The sequence below is a fragment of the Vidua chalybeata genome, chromosome 1 (assembly GCF_026979565.1).
Source record: "Vidua chalybeata isolate OUT-0048 chromosome 1, bVidCha1 merged haplotype, whole genome shotgun sequence".
In the NCBI taxonomy this organism is placed as follows: domain Eukaryota; kingdom Metazoa; phylum Chordata; class Aves; order Passeriformes; family Viduidae; genus Vidua; species Vidua chalybeata.
The window spans coordinates 133068397-133085312 of record NC_071530.1 but is presented as its reverse complement, the minus strand read 5'-3'; the positions used below and the strand labels follow the sequence as shown (position 1 = coordinate 133085312).

Below are 16916 nucleotides of genomic sequence, written 5' to 3'. Positions count from 1 at the left end.
GAAACAGATTAATGTTCAATAAAATAACCCGGATTTTTTTTTTGTAAAAGGTCTTATTTATTTGATACAAAAAGTTATGGTTAATTCTAAAAACAGTGGTGCTATTACATCAAAAAAGAAATTTAAAATGTTAGTGAACTTGGTTTTGATATTTGTATTCTAAAATGATTATTATAAAAAGCCTCTGCCATGTACAAAACAAGGCAAAGGCTACAGATGCAAGGCTTTGGTGCCTTTCAGTCCAGTACTTGCATCCAACTCTATTGAAATAAATTCTGAAAAAAATAGTACAAAATTAAAAAAAAACAGGTATTATAAAAAGGGAGGGAAGTTATTTTGGCAGTTCTTCAATGATGATTCGGGAGACTGAATTCCATCCAGTAGAAGCATCTCCCCGTGGATAATCTGAGCACGTCCCAACCCAGATGGCAATGTCCACCAAGCCAGCATTGATCCCTTCACACAGACCTTCCACTGGTTAGAGACAAAAATCAGGTTACCTCAGCAGACACAATCCTTTTGTATTTCACAACTGAAAGTGGACTCAAGTACTCAAGAACAGCAGCTTGTTGCTATTTTGTTAAATATGAACAGTTTTTAGAATTTTAAAACAATCTCAGAAATAAAAACTATTATGTAGAGATGTGGGAACATCAGTTACAGCCATGCAGTGCCTCTGTCCATGCTGCTGTTTGACACTCATTGCAGTACCTGCACTACCAGATGGCTAAATGGGAGGTATACCTGCTGCTTTAAATACCCAAATTTACACACTGGGAGCTGGAATATGGCTTCATACCCTTCCAGACATCTTTCTAGCAGTGGTGGGAGGGGGTGGGAGCACAGCCATGCCTGGTTTACAGCTCAGCTCTGTAAAGGTGGTTGCCACCCTGTAAGCTTTTCCACACGTCAGTCGCTGCTTCTGCATAAAGTTGCACTCCTGATGCCCCACTGGCACCACTAGCTGGAGGTGGGGTAATGAAGATGAGTCAGCTCTACCCCTATGCTGAAAAAATCCTATAATAGCTTTAGACATTAGATTTCATGTAGTCATGCAGTACAGGGAGGAAAATGGAGAAAGGACACAGACTTTACATGCTTTTTCTTAGTGTCACATCCTTTTATATTTAATGAATTCACTAATTTGTCTCTGCTAAGCAAATGAATAATTGCTCCCAGATATTTCACTTTGGAGGTACTTTTGTGCCCCACCTAAAATCAGAGTAGAAATTGCAGGAGGAAAGTCTCATTTTTGCACAGATAGTGTGCAAATACCAGTATTTTAAGCCAGGATGACACTGTCTACTTGACAGTAAGCTGTTTCTCCATAGGCTAATACAGCACAGAATGTCTCTGTAATCATATTGTGGCAGAGATCAGTAGACCTGTCTGGACAGAAATATCTTCCATTTCTAAATCTCAGGTTTTAAGTGCCACGAAAAATGCCACAGCAAAAAGTACCACTTAATAAATAATTATTATACTGTTACTTATCAATAGTCAACTCTGAGAGAGCAGAGTAAGAGAACAAGTGTGAGTTGGCCACTCTGCGTTTGGTAACCGCTGCTGCCTTCTACTCCATCTCTGCTCTCCCGGCATACATACCTGAGGAAGTTCTGTGTATGTTAATAGTAGAATTCAGCTCTGGGCTTCCTTGATCTAAGTATATTATGGCTTCAATAGGCAGTGGGCCAGCACACTCTGCCCCGTTGAAGGTGAAGTACCAGCGCTGGCAGCAGGCGTTCCTGCACTTGAGCCGGAGGGAGCCGCTGAAGAGCACGCGGAGGGCGCTGTTGGAGCGCATCTTGGTAAACGTGCATTCCTGACAGGAGACAAAGGTGCTTTGGCACAAACCTCTGGCTTTGAGCCTATTTAATTTCTATATATTTATATTTAGGACACAGATTTAGGAATATATTTATTTCAAAATGTTTTGGCTATTCTCTTTACCCCCCTCTGGGAAAAAAAAAAGATCAGAGCCTGTAAAATCCATTGTGGTGCAAAGATGCAAATCAGAACAGCACCTCAGAGATGGTAAAGGAGAAACAGATTATGGAAATTCTTAACTTTATTTTGATAACACCTACTGTTAAGTTGGTAGCTTAGTTGCCTTCTGGGATTTATGTAAAGGGATATAAGCTCTCTGAAAGCTGCACTCAAGCCACAGGATCACACAATCAAAAGGATTGGAAGGGACCTCTGAAGATCATCTAGTCCAACCCCCAAGTCTTTGCATGACAAGACAGCACAGTTTCTGTCTCTGCTAACAGAAATCCTGGACTTACCAATTATCACAAGATTTCTGAGCAGTTTATACCCAATAAAAGCTACACAACTTAAAAATAAATACTTTCATGTTTTTAAATGGTTGTTAACCTGTCTTCAAAATGCTTGATATCATGGGAAAAAAAAAAAAAAAAACGAAAACAAAGAAAAAAAGCTAGGGACAGTTCTGTAAGTACAAGGCAGGCTGTAAGAAAAGTCTGCTGAAAAAGTTGATTCTCCCTCTAACCACAGCACAGCAGTTAAACTGCTATAATCACTCTGGGCTTTGCTTCATAGCTGGGATTGAGCAGGGATTTTTTCCAAAAGTTTTACACCCAGGGCTGCAGTGGAGGACAGATTGTGTCAGTCTGGGTGACACTGGCAATTCTGCTCCTGAGCAATGGTGATCCTTTGCAGTAGCATCCTGCAACTGAATTTCAGTGAATAACCACTATGAAGCAAGAGTTATAAAGACGGGTACAATTAAGAGACTAAAGATGTTCATCCCTTCTTAGGATTGAAATGGTGAAAACCTTGCCCAAAAAAGCTAGAGGTACTTTTTTGGTACTGTGACTTTCAGCCTTACAGTTACAAATCTGGTCTACTAAATGTACTCTTACACCAGGTACAAAATTCTTCCGAAACCCTATTCCAGGAATGAAACAGGCACATAGCTGAAACACAGCTGAGAGCAATCCGAAGTAGCTAAGCTTTTCAGAAGTTCACCATTGCATGCAGAAAAAGGCCCCAGCAGGGAATCTGTGAGGCTGGTGCTGCCCAGCTCCCAGAGGCAGTCCTAGAGCCCGCTGTGGCTGGTGCAGCCCCTCCATGCAGAGCCAGCTTACCGCGATCTTCCCAAGGTCGATGCCGTAATTCAGCGCGCTCCACGAACACTGCTTGAAGTTGGGTGTCCAGGACTCCTCGATGCTCTCACGCATGCACTCGCCCTTCTCCCCTTTCAACCCATCCCGTCCTGGGATTCCAGGTGTCCCAGGGATCCCATTGGCTCCTGGGTTTCCATCCCGTCCAGGAACACCACTGGGGCCTTGTAAGCACATGCCATTATACTGGAAGATAGAACAGATCTTGCTGCTTCCATCCCTTATCTCCAAGGCTAACCAAGTCAAACACAAGTGAATAACAACAAAACACAAATCCCCTGCTGTGCCACAATGGGCTATTTCTGCATCTCCGAGAAAATGATTCCACAGAAGGAAAAAAAAAAAAAAAAGGAAGAATAAATTTTCAAAGATAAGCAGTCCAGCAAAATTTGCTGTAAAATAAGATGCCTTTTTTTAACAAAAAGATGCATAAATCCTAGAATTAAAAATGTACCTAGTCCAAGAATTAAAACCTGTTGGAAAACCTCACAAGAGTCAAAACATTTCAATACAGAAACAAAAAAATGTTAATAGTTAATAGTAACTTTCTCCTGACCCACCATTACTTGTATAACTGTCTATGCTAATACGTGTTCAGTATTATTTTTCGGTTTTTTTTTTAAGAAGATTTTCCATTTCATAGCGAGCAAAGGTGCAAAGGTTAATGCCACTTTTCTTCTGTCACTGCTCCTCTGGTGATGAGGTGACAACCACATAGTGATAATCAAGCCCCACAATTCAGACTCCAATATGCACACAAATGGATGGTGATATGGATGTGGGAATCTGCACCCTAGAATAAAGCTGACCTCAGGAATCCTGTTTGTAAAGGGAAGGTATCTGTGGGAAGGTACATGTGGGAGGAGGGCACACTAACATCCTTCCTAACATCACAGTATTAGGAAAGATCAAATATTGCTTTCCCAAACTCCATGTTAACACACACTGCCTTTTCACCTTCTGAGACTTGGGGCTGCCCACCTTGGAGCATAGGTTTGTGAAGCCCAGGGCTCCCTCCCCCAGCAGCCTGAGTGCTGGGATGCAGGAGGAGCTCTGGGCATGGGAATGCTGAGCAGGAACCTGCAGGGGCTGGCCATAGCTTTTACTTCATGTGCTCTGTCCCACCTGGTGACCGACTGCTTCCTCCAGTCTTCATCCCAAAACCTCACAAATAGCTGTATTCTGCTCTTCCACTTTCTCACATTTATTTGTCTTTATCTAGTTTAAACCACCTAATGCCCACCTGTTTCAAAAGAAACAGTGCTGCAGCTATTCCCCCTCATGCCAGCCATGCCCCTGTCTGCACTGCAGAGCTGTAAACTACAGCCCCCACGCTCTTTCCTTTGTCAGAATTTTCTTCTGAGGCTGTGCCTTTTCACGAGGTCTGCTGCAAAAACCAGCAGAGCCATCACAGGCTTAGCTGGAGCCACACCAGAAGTAAAATCAGTGACTCTATAGAGAAGTCTAGTATGAAGTCAGATGAGGGTTTGACTAATGGTTGCTAGCTTTCCCTTAATACCTTCACCAAAGAAAACCCTGCTGGCTAAAGGCAGTGGAAATACTGGAATATTTTCATTAAGAAAACCACATTTTAGAAAAGTTAGCTGAAGAGAAGGCTGGTTGGCAAAGCACACACCAACCCAGGAGAACAATGCAAAGACATTTCTATTTCACACAGCAACAGTTATCTGGTTTTGCAGTTGCTTTCCCATTGGACTCTATTTGTAACAGTGACAGGCTCCGGCTTTTGCATGTGGTTACTCACCACAGAAATCCTGGATGTGGAAATAGGCAAGAGCTGGGTCAGGCCAAAGCTCTGGCCTATTGCCCCCCATCCCCAGAGACACCAAGAGGGGCTGACCTGCCTTCGCACAGGAGCTGCCACCCACAGCCAGACAGGGAGAGCACCTCAGCCATGGCACATCCCAAAAATAAATGGGAGCACAAGAATCACCTGGGCTTTGGGCTCTACTCCAACTAAAATTATCTGTCTTGCCAAGTCAAGAATTTTTCATGTTTTCTTAAGCTGGAAATGCATAAAACATACTTTAAATATCTACTGAAGGCAGAAGCCCCCCTCAGTCCTGCCTCCACTCTGCCCTGGCAGGGCTTCTGCTGAAGCAGTCTGTACAGCTGGGCTGTGCTCGAATCAGCTGCTACTGATTTACCCGCACTTTGCTGCTCACTCTGATGCACCCAAAAAGCATCAAGCAAATTCAAAGAAATGAGGCACCCTAAAATACTGCTTAGAAAATGTTAGCTCATCCATGTGTACAGACTCCTTATTCTCAATGCAGTTCAATTTCCACAATAAAAGTGAAAAGGCAATGAAACAGTGTGAAAGAAAAGGAGCTTTGCTAGCAGTGATGCTTCCAGCACATCACTTTAGAGGGTCTTTCTGGAGATCATGGAAGAAATGGTCATACGAGTGATTTTCTACAGAAGGTGAACGGCAGTCCAGCAACTCACAGAAATACCTTCACATCTGCTTTCTACATTCCAAGGACTGGAAAATTTCCCTCCTGTCATCATCTATCCCTGAGATGGGATAGTCCCAATGCATTCAGGTTTCTAGGAGCAATGGAATTGCAAACAGTGGTGTGCAGTCCCTGCCGCCAAAGGAAATAATGCATTCACGCGACTCAAAGGAAAAGTGTGTTCGGTAAGCATGCAGATAGTTTTCAGAGCATGCAGATAGTTTTTCTCATCACTATTTATCCACTAGCATTTTAGGAGATAAACAGCAGTTAACTGCTTATGTTGGAAAGAACTAAGCAGCATTTACTACTTATGTTGGAAGGGCAGGAAGATTTCGGCGTTGCCCAGCCCACGGCGCTGCCTCGGCTCCCGCCGCGATGTCCCCCCCGGCACGGCGGGGAGCGCGGGCTCCGCCGGCTCCAGCCGCCATCCCCGACCCTGGCCCGATGGGGAAAGCACTCAAACACCGGGCCGCCGAAAGCCTGCGGTTTGTGTCAAAGCCCGTCCAGCGCCTTCTCCGCGTTTTCCTGATTCAGCACAACAAGGGCATAATTAACTGAACCGAGAGATGCCCGCAGCGCGGGACCGGCGCTGCTCTGCTGGAGGGGCCGAGAGGTTTTTCGAAAGCCTCTGATCTATTGGTTTTTTTCATATCTTTGCAATAACAAAGCGGCTGCGTGGCTCCTCCGGCCACTCTCCGCCCGCACGACTCCCCCAACACCTCCGCCCGCCCCGCTCCCGGCCCCCGGCCCCGCCGCTCTCACCACGTCCACCACCTCCCGCTGGCGGAGCGCCTTCTGCTTCCCCTTGGGGCTCTCGGAGCCGCCGTGCGGCGGCGCCGCCGCCAGCAGCAGCGCCAGCAGCAGCAGCAGCGGGGCGGCGGTGGCGGCCGGGGCGCGGGGCATGCTGCGGGGCGGGGATGCGCCGGGGCCGGCTGCAGCAGGAGCCCGGGTCCGCCGCTCTGGGCGGCAGCGCGGCGATAAATGAGCCTTTCAGAGCGCGCAGCCCCAGCTCCCTCCCCGGGGAGGCCGGGAATTTCCATCCTGTAACCGAGCGAGACGGCCAGGCAGAGCCACCCCCCCGCAGCCATTGGCACGGGGCCGGGGGCTCCCGCCCCTCGGGCCGGCCCCGCCGAGCTTTCCGCGGGCCGTGCCGGAGCCCCCGGCCGCGCCGAGCCGAGCCCAGCCGAGCCGGGCGGCGGCAGCGCTGCGGGGCCATGCCCGGCTCTCCCGGAGCCCCTCCCGGCTCTCCTCACGGGCTCTCCCGGAGCCCCAGGCAGTTCCCTTCCACGTCTCCAGGTGTTTGCTCGGCACTCGGTAGCTCCTTTCCGATGAAGGAGCTGTGTCTGCAAGAAACCGCTTAACGCCACAGCGGGATCCTGATGCACTGTGTGATAACGTATCAGCTGGGCATCAGTCACAGATTTCACTTTAACAGAAATCAAGGTAAGGACAAAAAATCCTTCTGAACAATAGAGGATTTTGGGCTTTTTCGAAAAACCGGGTATTGCCAGACTGAATATTGTCAATTTAGCAACAGAAGGAAAGAAAGTTCTTGGCTACACAGTGTAAACCATCTCATATTGCTTTAATGTAAAATCATACATTGTTTTTCATCATTCTAGAACTGAAAGCACTGTAAAATAAAGGATGTGATATGTCCTCAAGAATTCAAAATAGAAATAACAAATGTTTGAGATGTAGCTTCTGTATACTGCAAACTTCGTGGGATTTGTGGAGGTAGAGTTTCCAGAAGGGGGAGATAAGCTTCAACACATTTTTTTTTTCCCTGAAGTATTTAACAAAACCACACATTTCTCCTGCAGGAAAGAATGCTACAAGATGTTGAGTCATTCAAACAAGCTGCATGGAACCACATTTCTGTGTAGACTGAACCCCTTCATGTGGCTCTGCATTTTAAGCCGCTTCTGCCTTTCTCCCCTTTCCATGTCTGTGCTGGTGAAGAACAGCAAAGAGAGAGCTACACCACAGGCCAGTCACACTGCTGTCATCAACCCCGTCACACGCTGTCCTGAGAGCTGAGACTGACATCAGCCACATTGCTGAGGTGAGGGCTCCTACCTTGTGAAGAAGGGCAGCGTTACACCCTGCCAACTTCAAAAAAACAGCTGGAAAATAATAATGTTTCCCTAAACCAGCTGGGAAAATTTATGGAATGATGTAAATCCTTAATTGTAACAATTGCTTTGGTGACAGCTCAGTCAGCATCCACAAACACACGCAGGCAGAGGCTTCACTGAGCAATTGTGTGGTGCTGTCAGCAAACCCTGCCGCCTCTGGCCTGGGCTGATGGCAGCGCTGTGAAGGCGGTAATGTTTGATTTCTGTGTCACCTGCATGTTCGCACAAGCGTCCTTACCAAGGGCTGGGGATCCTCAGCATCAACACAGGCTGTTGCTAAGGTGTGTCTCTTCACAGGGTGCCAAACTTCTGCATTACAGAATTAATTTCCTCAGGCAAGGTGCAGCAGCTGAAGTGCACAGTGCAGCAGCACTGCACGCTTTCCTAAGGCAATCACTCAGGGTTTTAGAGAACAAAATTTGCATGGACGTTCACAATTATTTCCCCACCTGGGTTTGCTCACCATATAGTTGAGTGTGGTTTAGAAGCTTTGGAATTCCAAATGGCTTTGCCAGAGGAAGCAAACTGAGGAGCACTGTAAGAGAAGGTCTTAGCAAACAACGGTGGGACATCTGCTTTGAGCTCTAGTGAGTGCAGTTTCTAGCACTCATTTGACTTGCAGTGTGCATTTCCATCTGGAAAACAGAAATGTCAACATCCTCTTTAGCCTTTTTCAGCCCAAGCAAGCCTTGCCATCTGTTAGGCTTATGCTCTGTGGGCTTCTGATATATTTAAATGCTTCTGAGGGCACCAATCACTGCCAAATGCTGGTGAGATACTCAAATTGAATCAGAACTACTGATCTATTTTACCTTAACTATTTTGCAGCTCAAAGGAGTGATAATAAACTTGCCTGAGCATCCTCTGACCATGATCCAAGGACTGGTAATAAACTTGCCTGAGCAACCTCTGACCACGATCTGTACTACATCAACTAGTGATTTCTTCATTTTATCCATCCTGCCATATGATATAGGTTTTATCTTTTATACAAGGCCTCACAAACATATCGGCAAATATTATGAGTTGTTATTAATGTCACTAAAATTTCCCAGATGGTCAGTCTGCTCTTGCACAGCCTGGGCAGGCTCACACAAGGTCACTATGGCACAGTCAATGCATCTTGCACCATAGATGAGGCTGATGCCGTAAGTGCAGTCTCTCTGCTGCAGCTTGAGCTGCTTTCCCCCTCACACAGCCTCTCAGCATCCCAAAAATCCAGACACACAAGTCTGGAGAGGAGGATGTTCCCATACACACATGTGTTTCCATTCACCTCAGCTATAACGTATTTAAATTCAAGGGACTGTCCATGGGGTCACTGGGTCTGTCTGCCTTTCCTGTCCAAACTATTCCAGTTTATGAATACTGTTTGTTAGCACACTGGTTTGAATTCAGCCAGTAAGTATTTGTTATTCAAATCAATTATTATTCAGTCCTTAATCTTTACAGTGTGAAATAACTGCAGGGAACCAGGAACACCAGACTTAGGTGTCTAAACATTAGAGAAAGTTAAAGGCTGAGGATCCTGAGACAAAAGAGGCCCAGGAAGGTAAATGCCAAGACTTGGACCTTTCATCTGCCTTTAACTCTTACTGCTCTTACATTTCCCTATTCTGAGGATGTCTGGGGATTTTGACCTTGGCTGGCAGCCTGATCTCTGCATCACTCTGGGGATCATGTTGTTATACCCCAGATAACAGCAGAGCAGTCGAGGTTAGCACTGCAGTGCTCAGCATCACAACACTCAGCACCCTTGCCAATGCATCCTTGGTGCTTTTAACTGTGGAGTTCATAATTTAGATCTTGTTCACTTTATTACTGACATTTTAGGGTGAGTTTTAAGTTGGTGTAAAAGGCTGAGATCAGGGAAAACTGTTGAATTTTCAAATGGCTCTTTGCAGGCTGCCTGTCTGATCAAGGAGACAAAGAGCTGTCTGTACTGCTGTGGAAGAAAACCAAAGTAAAAGCTCTTGAGTAATTTATTACAGATTTAAGAAATTGATTCCAACTTCTTCCACCAAAAAAACCTTTGGAACAGCACAAAAATCAATGGGATTGTAGTCTTAGTCCCTTCTAACACCTCTTAATTTAAATATATGATTCATATAGCATGAGTAATATTAAAAAAAAAATTCCAAAACATCTCTCCCTCCATTTTATTGCTTTACTAGCACAGAACAAAAAACCTTCCAGTAACTTCTATGAAAAATGATAAAAGCATTTTAGCCACAGCAGTGCTTTGCAGGTACACATATTAACATTTGAATCTTAAAATCTGATTCGGGGCATGTGCTCATCCTTCAGAGGTGTGTCTGTAGAAGCGAATTCCTGTGTTCACATACATGAGGACAGCATTTTTTGAGTTTGAGAAAAAAAAATCCTGAAGGTAAGTGTTAATTCTTTATTTTTGAATAAGCACATGGCAGTTCTTAATGTTACTATAGGAAATGTGTTTTTACATAATAGAAAACATGAGAGAATTGACACTTTTTATTACTCATATTAATTATGTTTTCTATGGGGAGAAATCTTTAACATTGTCTCTGACAAGTCAAGACCAGAACATAGGTCATATACCAATGAAAACTTATGGAAACAGTTCCTTCCATTGCCTGCTGGGATTCCAGGCAGATCTAGTTATTTCTGTCCAAGACAGCAGTTGATTTATAGTTGCATTTGCTTATAGCTGTGTTTCTACAATAATAATGGAGGCACTGAATATTTTAAACTAAACACTATTCACAAACAGTCAGAGAGAGATAAACTTTAATAAAACGATTTGGGAGAACTGTCTGCTTCGCTGATAAAGGATAACTCAGGACATCCAGATGTTTCCATAGTGCAAACTTTATGATGAGAAGCCCATACTGTTTCCATTAGCTGCTGGTTGCAAATTTCAGACCCTGAAGGGGTCTGGTCTGTGCCTCTGCAAGTCTGCTCCCAAGAGCAGCTGGCACAATCCCAGCTGCAGCCACGGAAACATTTGGGTCTGCAGAGACATCAGGGGCACATCTGGTTGAAGCAGGTCCATTTATATTGGGTTGTTCAAGGACTTGTAGAATGGTAAAATTATTTCAGTCCAGTTTAAAATTAAATCCACTGGGTGTCCAGTGAATCATCATGTGCAAGGGGAGAGCTGAGTCTCAGGAGGAACATTTGCTCATTACCAGTGGCTGGGAATCAGTCAGTGATAGAAAAATCACTTGGCTACCTCATGAAACCTCAATGAATAGAAAGGCTTATACAGAACTGAAAAGCTAACTTTCCTTAAATCCTATGCTAATAAATGGTTATTAGGATGTGAAATACAGTGCTCCATTCAGACAGGAAGGCTTCTTCAAATGAAGGGCACAATCTGCCTTTTTCTACATCATTCATCAAATGCACTGCCAGAAGTTTGTCCTTCCAGTTTTGAAAGGTAGTAGCTCAAATAAGTGATAATCCTGAAATTAAAGGAATAGACTTGAACTTTGAAATGTTTTATTTGTGTCCAGTAAAACCTTTGAAAAGGAGTTCTTCAGGATAAGCAAGATATGAGCAGGGCTGAGGCAGGGCTCTGCAGCCCTTCAAGGTAGTTTACAGAAACCAGAGGTCAATAGCCACCATAGAAGGCACACACAAAATGCACAGAAGCCTGTAGATGAAAGATTTGGTCAAAGAAACAAACTATTTGGTCCATTTGCACAAAACTCAGAAGAGAGACAGATGAGCAGAGCCAAACAACAATGACAGATGGGAGCACATGTGATCACTGCAGCTCTGCTTCTTGGATGCAGTGGTGGAGCTTGAAGCCTGTGGCATTCCTGTCACCTGGCTCCCCATGCTCACACTGACCTCAGTGAAAAAGTGCCATGGCTTGAGGCAAGCAGGGCTGTGGAGCTTCTGGAGACCACCCCCAGCATCTCCTCACACATGACCCACTGTCACTGAAAGGGCAATGCATGGACAGGGGCTGCTGGGTCAGGCCAGTGAAGTTCACCACAAATGGCTCAGTGGGGTCATCCTTCAGTCCTGAGGGGTACTGAAACAGGTAAAGTCTTGCATTTAAGTTGTTTTATGTGCTAATATAGAAATCATATTTGATTTGCATCAACAGGTGACTGGTACAATGGCACTGGAAAGGATCAAGCACCTGAATCCCTGGCTCACCTGGAGATGAAATTGTGTTTGGCCAGAATAGCAAAAGACTCACCAGGTTCCTGTGAAGAAAAATGTAATTTTGAGCCCTTCTTTAAGTTACATTTTTTCAGCAGGTGCCCATCTAACTATGCTTTTGTGAGGCATAACTTAGTGTTGGTTTCCTTGCTTCTGTCCTTGTAACTTTGCTGTAATTACAGCACCTCTTGGTTGTTTACAGATCTTATTTATGAGTTCAGAATTTCCCATTGTCAAGTAGAGGAATTTTCAGGGTGTGTGCCCTAAAAATGCTGTTGAAGTAATATTAATTTAAAAGGCAAATTTCTCCTTTTTCTTTTGTGTGTGTGTGTGTTTGTGTGTGTGTGCATGTGCTTTCTTGGCTTTTCCTGCTGGTTTGGTGCCTGTCCATTTCTCTCCATAGAGAACCTCATCACAGCTATCAGCATCTTTAGGTGTCTTTCTAAGGATAATCTGGCCTACTAGAATTTTAAGAAATAATTTAAGAATAATTTTAGGAAAAATAAATTAATTTGCATGGTGAGCCAGCCCAATACATTTGCATCTCATCCACCCTCTGGCACATCACACCTACACACCTATCAATGCCATGTCTCCACATTTCACAGATTCATGTGTCTAGATTATTTATCCCTGCAGCGCATCCACTTGTTCTTTACTTGGAAGTCTGGATCACAGCCATGCCTGTAGGAATCTGGAAGGAGAAGAACAAGTCCCAGATAGGACTGTGTCCAGTGGGCAACACCAGTGACTCAAACCTAGTGAACTCAACTGCTTCAGCTTCCTGAAAGCCTCCATCTTTGGTCATTCAAGACTTACCTGCACTCTTGGATGGTAGGTGTGATACTATTAGAATTGGGTCTGGAGGGAATGCTTCCCAGATAGCTTAAGCCTTCAACTAATAACTAAAAATTTACTATTAATTTCTTGTGATCTAGTTTCATGTGGTAAGGTAGAACACCAGGAAGATAAACTGGGACACACATTCTCTTCTTAGTCCTTCATACACAACCAACATGGAACATCCTTTTTCCCATTAAGACCCCTTTGGTGGCCATGTCTAATCATCCTCCCCTCACCTCTGACAAACCTACTCAATGGCAACAAAATGTCTTCTTGCTGTGTCTCTTCACCTTGCACGGCAAAAATGAGTCCTAAAATACCTTTCCTCTTTAAATACCCAATGTTCTCTCATAACTACCCTGCTGTACCTGAGTGTGCTCTCTGGGAGGGAGGTCAGTGTCCCTCCACATCACTTCTGCCCAGCACTAAGTGCCCGTTCAGCACTGCCCTTCCACAAAAAGTGCTTTCTTCCAAACAGCAGGAACTACTTCCCTCTCCAGCTCCTGTCTGTGCTAAGAAACCAGCTCTGACCCATTTAATGAAGATAGATCATTGTTTAAAGAGCTCACTGGCCATTACTTTATTTTGACTAGTAAAACCTGAAAGAAAGCAAAATTTTATTTCACATTTTGTTTCAGTGATCAAAGTTTAAAATGCAGGGAATAAACATTAACAAAGAGCTTGGATATAAATGTCCTGGCATGTTTTTAATCTTTTATTATACTTTTAATCTCAAGTGCTTTTTAATAGGAAGTAAAATCCAGTTAATAAACAGAAGTGGATTTCATAGATGCAAATCAGAAATACATTCTGAGCTCCACTTCTAGGTATACAAAGCAGAAAGCTCATGAATGCATGGTGTAAGTTGCTTTAATTAAACTCCAGTCCATTAAAAAATACAAGTATGATAAGTGTAAAGGCATGAAAGAATAAGTGCAAAAAAAAGGTAATGTGCAGGAAATAACATCTATACTCATGAGACTCTGAAATACCTTTGGTGCCAGCCATCCCAATTACTGCAAATACCACTGGTTAATACTGGCAGTGAGTTTTACCAGTGAATGCAGGCAGAGAGCAGCCAGATGCCTTCAAAGACTGATCCAACAAGTGGCCAGTGTGAAGGGAAGGATGCAGAATCTGTCCTTTGATGTGCAGCCTTCTGAAACAGCACGTTGAGACTGGGTGGTCAAACTTCACAGCAAAACTTCAGCTACTGCATTTTTCAGTGTTTTGCAGAATGCTGAACTAATTTTTATTAAAGAAGTTCAACTTTTCATATCAATTTTTTTTTCTATTTTGCTTCTGAATTTCAACTGGATTTGACAGTTTAAACCAAATATATTCTGTATCCTGTAAGGAAAAAGGAGCTACAGTTCTCTGTAAATCAGCTGAACAATTGTCAAAGAAAATAGTGTGATACTTCAGCCTGTTAGTGCTCCATCGCTGAATTGTTGGGGTTTTTACTTTAAAAAAACAGAAGGATTTAAACAGGTCTTAAATACTGCAGGTTTTTTGTTTTGTTTTTTTTTTTTTTTTTCCTTCTCTGGTAATAGCATATTTTAAATGCTACAAATATTATTTTATTTTCAAACTTTGACTTAATTTTTCAACTATGTGCATAGATTTACAGTCTAGGTAAAGTCTACCCTAGTTTTCACTAAATACATTTCACAAAATACAGCAGTAAGATACAGTATAAACAACATGTACCATAAAAGTACCATATTGGCAATTTCAGGTGCTGTTTATTTCACAAATCAAATATTATTTGATATGCTAAATTTTTCTTGTCCTTTGAAAATTTTCTATGCAACCTGAAAACTCAGTGCAATGCATAATTTGAACTGATTTATGACAACTTCATTCAGAGAAAGACTATTTGGCACACATAATTCCAGGTTTGGAGAAGCTGTCAGTATCCTATAGTCTAGTTTCTTGCAAACAGTGGCACCAAACAAGATTAGAATGGCTGTATCAATGTAAATAGCTGGATTTACAGCACAGCTTCCAGATGATTGCCAGCCTCCGTTAAACAACTTCAGCTGATGGAGATCAGCTCCCTTCTTCCCAGGGAGAAGTTATTCTCACAGGTTCAGAAACACCCTTTGAACATGAATGGTTTAACTTCATTCAGATTACAAGAGGAAAGCAAACAAATAAATACCTTTTGTTAGAGAAGCTGCTTATGAGATTCTGCACTGCCCCTCACCATAAGGCAGTCAGTCTTCCAGGCCCTGACTCATCTCTGTGCCCCTTTTCTGTTTCCTTCTCCTCATCACTGATGTGAGCATTCAAACAGCACTTCAACTTCCCATTCACTGCTTGGGTACTTAGCAATTAAAGCACCCAGAGAGGTCACAGCCTCCTTGCCTGCAAGGATCACCCTGGGAATTCTGAGTCTGATTTTTCTGGTGCAGCTGCCCTAGAACACACAATGTGCTACAGTCTCAATCTACCACTGATGCGTTTCACTGCCAGTCAGTGCTTTGATTATTGCTTTGTAGTTCACATTTCTTTGATAATTTATCTATTTTTAATATATAATTTATCTATTTTTTTTTGCTATAACTTCAAAATTACTTTGCATTTATCTTTTGTAGAGCAGTTACCACAAAAGCAATTTTTTTTCAGGACTTCCTAAAAGGGGGTTTAACACTAAAAAATTAAAAATCAATATTTTAAGAAGGTGGCAGCATGAGCAGTCTGGAAATACACATTCTACATAATCTAAAGGAGGCCTTTGGAGGTCATGAAAGAAAAAATGTTGTAAATATGAGGATGAAAGTACTAGCTCAAGTTCCTCACTCCTTCGTAAGTCTGTTCATGTGAACAATTCCCAGCATTGTTCTCAATTTCTCACACAGGAGAAACAAAAACATTGCAATACTTACTAACTCACACAGCCCTACAAAAAAAAAATACTTGTGTTTTAGGTGCAAAAATAATACAGTAGTGGGTACAGCAACAAATATGCCACATCTAGTTACTGAGAAATATCCACTCAGAAGCTCTTACTATACAACAGCATATTTTATTACTAACAAATACAGTAATAACAAAACTACTGAACAGGTGTATAAAGTTACCTGGTTACAAACAGAACTAGAAAAATGAAGGGTATTTAGTGCACCTTTTCACAGGAGGTTTTTCATATATTTCTTACTGTCCACTCAGTAGCAAGAATTCTGTGTACTTTTAATAGGAAAATTCTAAAAGAAAGAGCATATCCCATTGAAGGCATTAAATTACAAATACTAAAATGCAGGTACTGTAATAAAAAGGTAAAGAAATTTCATTTTTAATGCATGATGGATAAAACAAATAACTTTGGTTTATCAGAACTGTAGTTCCTGTTGTTCCAGCAGTTACATGTCCTTTGAACCATGCAATTTTCATTGTTCAATGCATCACTGTGAATGCTGCCTCAACTCACAGTAAATTCTCTGCACAACACCATAACATTGAGACATATTCTCATTAGTGGTCAAATGCAAGATGCTGGACAGTTTTACAAAATGCACTGACATTCAGGTTTAGAAAATAGTAACATCTGTCTCTAAATTATCTCAAGTAATAAATCCCATTGGCTCTTAAAAAAATCTTGACTCAAATGAAGTCAGACAATGAAATTGTTTTCCACATCAGCAGTACTTGCTCCTGAGAACAACCTAGCATTAAAAAGGCTATATGTATTAAGGCCTTTTTGATTTAGAGAAAATATATTGCTGTAGCATAATAGAAAACTAGGTTTTGTAGAAAATTAGGCTTTGGAGGAAAAGCACTAAGGCTGTCTTCTGAGTAAACAGATTGTTAAAGAAGCCTGCACATTAATAATTCACCAGTTATTTGCAGCAGTTATATCTGTGAGACATTTCTTTATAGCATTTTTTTTTTTAATGAAGTTACTCACATAGAAACAGCACAAGACGAGCTGTCGCTGCAGCCCAGGACAAAAGCCCAAAGCCTGCACATCAGGCTGTGCCCACTAAGCCCAGGAGTCTGAGGTGTTCCCTTTGGCACCATGCCCTGGAACACCATGTCAGGAGAGGCTCCAAGAGGCATTTTTCTGAGACAGTGCTGCACCTTCAGCATCATCCCTGCGGCAGGACCCGTCTCACCCCAAATATCAGTGCATGCTATGGATAAAGGTC

The 16916-nt window shown here is 42.9% G+C and overlaps 1 protein-coding gene across 1 annotated transcript; it reads right to left on the bottom strand.

The window, feature by feature from the left end:
• Positions 1-52: 52 nt before the first annotated feature.
• Positions 53-6529, bottom strand: CTHRC1 (collagen triple helix repeat containing 1). Its single transcript, XM_053944969.1, has 4 exons — positions 6389-6529; positions 3111-3332; positions 1606-1822; positions 53-474 (listed from the first exon to the last, which is right to left on the bottom strand). Exons 1-4 carry the CDS (start codon positions 6527-6529, stop codon positions 332-334), a joined length of 723 nt encoding a protein of 240 aa, XP_053800944.1. The 3' UTR covers positions 53-331.
• Between the last annotated feature and the right edge of the window lie 10387 nt (positions 6530-16916).